General features: G+C 47.2%; 1 protein-coding gene and 1 long non-coding RNA gene across 2 annotated transcripts; one reads left to right on the forward strand and one right to left on the reverse strand.

Moving 5' to 3' along the window:
* Positions 1-400: 400 nt before the first annotated feature.
* Positions 401-1,700, reverse strand: SNRPF (small nuclear ribonucleoprotein polypeptide F). The gene is made up of 4 exons (XM_069773369.1): positions 1,583-1,700; positions 1,353-1,478; positions 1,078-1,142; positions 401-521 (listed from the first exon to the last, which is right to left on the reverse strand). The coding sequence occupies exons 1-4, from the start codon at positions 1,583-1,585 to the stop codon at positions 455-457; spliced, it is 261 nt and encodes an 86-aa protein (XP_069629470.1). The 5' UTR covers positions 1,586-1,700; the 3' UTR covers positions 401-454.
* A 155-nt stretch (positions 1,701-1,855) lies between these two features.
* LOC138682466 (uncharacterized) lies at positions 1,856-6,413 on the forward strand. The gene is made up of 2 exons (XR_011322550.1): positions 1,856-2,074; positions 2,215-6,413. It is a non-coding gene; the product is annotated as an uncharacterized lncRNA (long non-coding RNA).
* Positions 6,414-7,918: the final 1,505 nt, after the last annotated feature.

Genomic DNA, 7,918 nt, shown 5'->3' on the forward strand with positions numbered 1-7,918 from the left:
CCTTCTATTATACGTTAGTCTGCATTCCGTATTAACTACCTGACAGCAGAGTACTGACACTGATGCTAAACTGAACTAACCCACAAATGAACCATCTATTTTCTTTTGGAGTACACAATTTTGAAGATGTAATGTATTCCAGGAATCACTTGAATTCAGGTATTTCCCATGACAGTAATGGCATTCATGGACATTGGTAATACTTAAAAGTTGTGTGTGTGTGTTTGTTTTTAATTATTCACTTCTCATTCTAATATTTTCAGTTTTAAATTTAAACAGTCGCCTATTCCTCCAGCATTAGTTTTCTTGGATGCCAACAAAAAAATATGAAACCTTTTCAAGAGTTAACTCCCCCCATATTGAAATACAATGGAAAAAAGGAAACGCGTTATTACAAAACTATGGAAAAACAAAACAAAGAAAAAAAAAGTTTATTTCCAGATATACAAAACACCTATTCTCTCATTTCTCCATCTTCTTCCTCTTCTTCCACACCTCTGATGTACAAAACATTATTGCACCTGTAAAGAGAAACAAAGTGTTCCCTTAACTGTAAGCGTTTTAATTTTCCGCCCCTTATACACACTACTTTAAGCATTTTCCTCCCCGAGTGTAGCCTGGCAACAGCCAAATTCCACGTAACAGAATTGCTGCTGTTGACCTCGTACAGCTTTCCACAAAGTTTGTCACAACTGCAAAAACACCGAGTTTATAAAAGCAGCAACTGGCCGACAACACTGTACAAGAGATCTTTACTCTTGGGCTAACAGTTACGGTCAGGTTTAATTTCCAAGCATGCAGAACGCTTTCGGAAGCAAACACTAATACGCTCTACTAGTGCCAAGAGACTGATATACAGTAATCTGGAAAACTAAGGTATTTAGTTACCTGAAAAAGAGATCATTAATGCTTCTTTACGAATATTTTCAAAATTCATTTTTCCTCCCCTCAGAAGGGATCTCGTAGCCTTCACACAGGAGTTACGCTAACACTTAGCATCTCAGTTAGACAAAATCCACAAGTTTTAGCACGAGCAATAAGAAGATTTACATCCGCTGCCACAAATATCTCGATTACCTTATCAAAACTTCACCCAGGTGTCCGGACAGCGCACCGTCTATGTACTCCTCTGTGTTCGCAAGCTTGAGAAGAAGAACCGGCACAACTCGGGAGTGATTATAAGGCAAAAAAGACAAAACCCTTCGCAACGCAGATGGCGGGTTTACCCCGCGGCCCACCCCCCCCCCCACCAACCGGGCCGGGCCCGGCGACCCCGCTCCCACCACCGACCCCTCAGAACCCCCCCACAGACCCTCCCGGCGGGGCTCTCACCCCCTCCCCTCACACCTCACCTGCATGTTCATGTACCCGTCGACGGAGACGAGGTAACCCTTGTACTCCATCCCCCACTTCAGCTTCACCATCACCGGCTTCCCCGTCAGCCCGTTGAGGAAGGGTTTGGGGTTGAGGGGCAGGCTCTGCCGGGGGAGAACAAACGGGTCAGACCCTTCCCGCCCCTCACCGCCGCCTCAGGGCCGTTAACGGCTCCCGAAAACGCCCCCTCCCCCCCCCCCGCCCTCACCATGGCGACGGGACGGCGGCGGCCCGCGCGGGAAACTCCTCGTGCGCGCAGCGGGAGAACGGGCGGCCCGACCGCTCGTCCGCTTCCACTTCCGGGGAGAGCGCCGCTACCTCCTCTGACCCCGCGCCGCACTCGTGATAGGCTGAGGCGCTCCCCCTTGCCCCGCCCCGAAAAGAAAAGCGGGGCTGCCCCATTGGCTCGGCCTCTCTCATTGGTCGGGTTGAGCGCCCTCCTCTCTTTACCAACCAATCGGCGGCGCCCTGAGGCGCGCCGGGGCTGCTGGGCGCCGCCATGTTGTGGCGGGCCGCGTTTCCCTCCTCACTTCAGGCTTTTCCCTGCGCATCTCAGGCCTTTCCCTGCTCGCAGGGCCCAAGGGGCCGGTTTCACCCCCCTCCAGGCCGGCAACAACCTCATTTAGCCTTGAAAGTCGGACGGCCGGAGCAGCAGCTGCCCTCCCGGCCGGGGGTGGAGGCACCGCTCCTGTGCAGTCGGGTGTGTGTGTGCGGGTGGGCCCGTGTCCCTTCCCAACAGGGTGTTGCTTACTTTTCTCCTCGGGATTTACCGGCTCTGAGGACCGTGTCCGGCTCAGCAGCAGTTAAGCCTGTCTTATGTTTCCTTCTCTGTCCGTACAGGTCGATCTCCACGAGGTGGCGGTGGCTCGTCACGGGAGGCTTCGGGCAAACTCCCCTCCTCTTTACCTGCCGGCATCCATCCGTGTTTAAGAATAAATTTGCGGACCAGTACTTTTTCATTACTCCACACGCATAGATAGAAAAGCTCGGAGGTTTTGAGACGCGTAAGCGATGTCTTTGCCAATGCGCGAGTGCTCTACTCGGGCTCATTTGGCTCCCAGGTGAAGAAGTTGCCAGAGCTTTTCTTGGCTGTAGCGAGCATCAGCCTGTTCACACTCATGAACGGCCGTCCTGCTCTAGTTATAATTTGTGATGCAACATTTGACAGGCAAATATGTTGAACCAACGTTTGTACTGTTTACTGATTTGTCACATCTACACTAATGTCTTCTACTGCTCTGTCTCTGAAGTCATCATGTGCCGCAATGTGTATTTATGTTCCTGCATACAGCATATTCCCTTCATCTGTAATGTATTGGATGCTGAATGTGGAAAACATACATTCAGGAACTAACCTTTCTGTAACAGAACTATTACATTTTTTATGCACCTTACCTCCCAAAGGTCAGTCTAGTGCCTTAGCGTTGAAAGCAAAACCATCGTCACCTGCTTTCATCTGAGTGCTTAATGCTGTTGACTCAACAACCTGTCTTCTCCAGATCCAGACTGTCCTCACACACAGTGGTTGTGATACCTTTGTGGATGCGTAGGAATGAATAAGAGTTGGAATTGTAATTGGTTTTAACTGGCATGTATCAAAAGTGCACTCAGATACTTGTTTCCATGATCATTAGAAAGGAGTGTGATTTTTCTTTCAGGGTGTATTGGGTGGGCAACAAAGACAACATCAAAATTATGCTAACAGTCTTTCTGGTAGCAAGACTAACTGTGGGCCAGCTGAAAGAGTAAGTTATAAGATTTCTGTGAGGAAGTCTTATGTTGAGGCTGTGTAGGAAAAGCATGAACACAACAGGAAATGGTGTGTATATAGCAAAATTTTTCATGCCCTTTGGAGTAGCTGATTTCAAGTGATAATGTATAATGTGGCAGAACGCAATGAGCTTAGAGTGTCTGGGATAAAGTCATACTGTGGGAGTAATTTTTGCACTTCTCTGACATTTGCCAAGGATAAATCTGTATATCTGTGACTGGCAATATAACAGCTTTGGTATGTTATCTGTAAACAGCAGTTCTTATTTCTATATATTTTAACTAATTTTGATCACAATGTCTCCTACTCATGTTGGGAAAACTTTTGTGTACCAAGAAATACAGGAGCAATTACATTCAGCTTTTAATACACTCTGTTCCTCTGACAGATGAGTAAATATTCCAGCCCTGTTATAAAGTTATCAAAACCCAGAAGAATTTCCCAGGGTCATAGATATCAGCGTAGAAGTCAGAGAGCCGGAATGCCCGACTTCTGGTTTCACAATCGGTGCATGAATTCACGCATCAGTAATCTCATCAGCTGTAGACTGGGTCTGCAGCAATTTTGTGTGGTGGTAGGGTAGGAAGGAGTACTGAAAGCACAGAATGCGTGACTACATCTGATGTAGTTAACGGGATAACTTGGTTAATCAGGAAATGAAATAGCTTTTGCTTCCCCCCCCCGCCCCCTAAGGAATTTGCTGTTTACCTTGTTGACTGAATCATTCTGACTCAAAGATAGTTTGCTTACGCTGGTCTTCTCCTGACCTTCAGCACTGGGGTGAAGTTCACCTTTTGTCCTCTTTGTATTTCCTCATGTAATAGGGGAAGTAATTGTTCACATTCTTTTCTGCCTTTGGGCCAGGGTATTTAGGCTGCTGCTCAACCGGAAATGAACAGGAAAGAATTTTTGTCATAGATTACTCCAAACCTTGGGTCTTGGGTGGATGGATAGGATTTTCCCTTACAGCTCAAGGGTAGGAATTTAGCATGACTGCATACACTCTGTTCCTGAGGAAACCCTTTAAGCAGCTGGACATCCGACGGCAGCAGCATTTCTGGTGGAGGGACTCATTAGATGGTGTTATCTGTGTAAGTGCAAATGCTCACTGACATCATTAACACGCCACGTCACCATAATGCCAGGCAGAGGGGACTAGCCTCTGTACCCTCACATTGCTGAGAGAAAGCTGAGCTGCCCAGAAATATTTCCTGATTGAGCTGAGCTTGCTGAGACAGGACCTCCCTGCAATAACCCCCTTCTGCCTGCCATAAACACATTTCTTAAGGAAACTTTCAGAGCTGCCCCATGTTCCAGCTTCTGGGCTGCACATTTAGTGACCCTCCCATGCCTTTTCCTAGCGATATGCCAGTGTAAATGGGATTTTTGCTCTGCGGCACTGCTCTCCCGCATCAAACAAGTTATTTCTGATGCCATGCGGTTATTTCTGCCAGAGTAGTAGCAGTGTCAACTTTGCCATCACACCGAAGACACTGTGAGATGAGCACCGGTTGCAATCAGAGAACTTAAAGCAGCCATGAGTTAAGCGTGGGGAGAGCTGAGTTAACAAAAAGGAAGCTCCACCAGGAGACAGTGCCTTCAAAGGACAGGTTTGCATGAAAATAAATGCAGTGTAGCAGCACGGAGTTAGCCCTGCTAGGCGATGGCTGAACCTCAGCTTCTGGTTTTGTGGGGTTCATAATTGACAGAGCTGTGTAAGAACCTGCTGCTCTCCCCATACGAACCTGCCCCAGGTGATGTACCACCCTCCTTCCTCCCCCTTTGCCAGACTCCCAAACTGCAGTGTCTGTTCTTGAAAATATTAGGTGATATGATGCCTCGGTCTAAGCTAGACGGTTAAGTAGCCTTGTGCAGACCAGGAGTTGGTTTCTGACAAGCTCTCTATTCTAACTACTTGGGGATGCAGTGGTTGTGACACTTACGGACCTAGAAGGATTTTAGGGATGTGTGCACCCTTGGAGAGTTTTGCTGCTGTAGCAATACTGCTAAAATGTGAAGAGGAGCTAGGACTCCGGTCAAATCTTGCCATGAAATAAATTAATTTTTCCTTCAGCAGTAGGCATAATGGAAGATTTGCCATTATAAATCATACTGTAATGGAAAATTTGCTCTTGCCCACAAATTTTCTGCAGAAAGTATCTGATGAAATTTTGTCTGAAAATCTTTTCCAATAAGTAATACAAATTTTTTGTATGTGCAAAAAATCTGTCAGTTATCAGCTCTTGGTGACTTGGGAAATGCCGTGGCATTATATGTGGATTGCTGACAGCCCTCACATGAGGTATAATCCTGACCACCTGGGGCTTTGCCAGAATTTGTTTCTCTTCAAGCAGTGTTTTCACAGAGATCTCTACCAGTAAAACATCTTTCCTCTCTTTGTTGAAAATTTGTCATTTTAATAACACTGTCTTTGATCAAATCTCCATCAATAAGGCAATGGCTGTCCGCCACAGACCTTAAGTGTGGATCAGGACTGGGATCCAGTAGGTCGTGACATCAGGCTTCAGAAGAACAGGGGTCTGTAATTTCTCCCCGAGATCCTCATCAACCAAACCGAAGCTGATCTGTGCAATGGTGGGTATTCAGAATCCCAAGTGCAAGGAGCCACAAAACTGGCTAGCCTGTTTCAGGTTTGACCCAAGTAACGCGCCTCTTTCCGTGTGCTGCCACGTTTTCATCTCGGTGTAAGACCGTAGCCTAGAGCAGATGCTCAGTCTTGCTGAACAACGCTTGGAAACAGCTGAAGGGAAGGGCACAGGGGAACCACAAAAAACAAGGGACTTGCTATCAGCCCCGCGTGCCCGGCAGCGGCTGGCATACCAATGTGAGAAAACACAAGTGAGATGCAAAAGTCTGTTTGGGGTGGACTTGCCCGGTGAGCGGAGACCGTGCTGTGAGGGACGCGGAGGGCGGGAGGTGGAGGTGAGCCTGGAAAGATGGAAACAGAGGGTTTCTGCTTGGGTAGAGGGTTTATGTGCAGTTTCAGATCGACACAATGCCTTTTTCCCACGGAGTGATGTCGGTATGAAATGAGGTTTGAGGGGTGGCAGGTATATGCTAACAAAAGCCCAGATCTTGATGGAGTCACAAAACCTTTTTGCTCCCCCCTGCTACCCCGGAGGTTTGCTGGGGTGGCTCTGCTGTGAACCTGTGACCAGGCTGGGCTGTGCCAGCGAGAAGGGACATAGGATTTGTATTGTACAGAAATTATGGGAACATTAAAGCCTCCTTTTATGCATATTGAAAACCTTTATTTGTGCAAATAGTATTCATGGAAATTATGCAGCTACACTAAAGAGAGGCCCTTTAAGAATGTGTCTCTGAAAACACAGGCTCCTTTGCCAAGAAATAATGGGACTTCCTTAATTATCAGCTGTTATCTTCTGGTTTTGGCAAACTTTTGTTGCTTTATGTGCTGCTGTTTCTTTTATGCTTTGACATTAATGAATTGGAATTGAAATTATGTGCTGAGGAAAACAAAGTGATCTGTATAAATAATAAAATGGCATTCTTCTGTGTGTCAAAAAGGGGGGGCATCAAGCATTGTGCAGAAGGAATTTGGAAACTGTGCTTTCACACAGACATCTTAATGGAAACTAATAGCTGGCTCCAAATCAGAGAAGTGGCTGAAGAGTTGGTGTTTTGAGAAATCTGTCTGAGCAGAGCTCAGAAACTCTGGCTGGTGTTGGAGTCTCTGTGTTAGGTGGCAAGCTGTATTTTAACAGAGGGGCTCGTCTGCTGCTTCTCTTGTCCTTCTGCTTCCAGCCATGGGTGAAATTCCAGTGGTGGTGGTACAAACCTAACAATAGTTTCTAAACTTTAATGATCTTTTATTCATGCTGAAGCCCTCTTGGACAAACAGTTACCCTGACAAACAGAGGAAAGCAGTTTTTAACAGTGAATCTTGGGGGGGAGAGTTGTACAAGAGGTTCCCTCACCATTTCAGAGAAAGAGCTGAAGGAAACTAGCTGGAGAGGAGAAAGTAAGAGCGATAAATGCTGCTGGGTTAAAAAAAGGAGCTAAATCCAGGATTCCTGAGCTGCTTAGAAATCTCTCTGAGCCCAAACAATATTCTGCAGAGATGAGGCAGGGAAATAGGAGCCTAGGTCCAAGAGAAACCCATGAGTCATCAAGGCTGACTGGCAGCCGTAGGGACAAATACATCCTGAAGTCCCTCTATTACACTATGAGGCTTTAACGTGCAGTCAGTGGTTTTATTAATTTGGCCAGATACATCTATTCTTGTGATAGCCAAAGGGAAGAGTGATTTGGGGTCGGAGCCTCTGCGAAGTCTGCTGGGCTATTTGCTGTTTTCACCTCTCCCAGGGGAGCCAGAGCTGGTCCTGGGGCAGCTGAGCCAGAAAGTCTCATTTCCAAGAAGGGTCTGCAGACAGAAAAAATCCCCACCACCACCACCCCCATGCTCTGAAAATGTTCCGGAGGCCATATCTGCATTTTGTGTTTGACTTCAACCTGAGCCCAGGGCCCACATCTCAGCTGGGAGGCAGCAATCACTGCCCTGCATCTGAGACCAGTGAATTCTGCCTCTCTGCTAAACTGGTGGTCCTTTCGTGAGAGCCTCTCCAGGGCTAGCGAGTGGCGAGGGCCCGCCGTAAAGCCAAACGTATGTGGACAACCTTCCCCGTGAGGCAGAGCGGAGGAGAAGCTTTCCTGCAGCCAGTTTGTGGTCAGCTACCAGAACCTCAGAGCATCTCATTGCCTGCCTGAAACAGGCAGGACTCCAAGCTTGTG

This window comes from Haliaeetus albicilla, chromosome 28 (assembly GCF_947461875.1).
Source record: "Haliaeetus albicilla chromosome 28, bHalAlb1.1, whole genome shotgun sequence".
NCBI lineage: Eukaryota > Metazoa > Chordata > Aves > Accipitriformes > Accipitridae > Haliaeetus > Haliaeetus albicilla.

Excerpts from the sequence above, each read along its gene's own strand:
- SNRPF (XM_069773369.1), bottom strand. Across the intron at positions 1,143-1,352 it reads ACGGGTACATGAACATGCAG|CTTGCGAACACAGAGGAGTA; the intron begins GTGAGGTGTGAG and ends CTTCTTCTCAAG. Across the intron at positions 522-1,077 it reads CTGGGTGAAGTTTTGATAAG|GTGCAATAATGTTTTGTACA; the intron begins GTAATCGAGATA and ends TTCTCTTTACAG.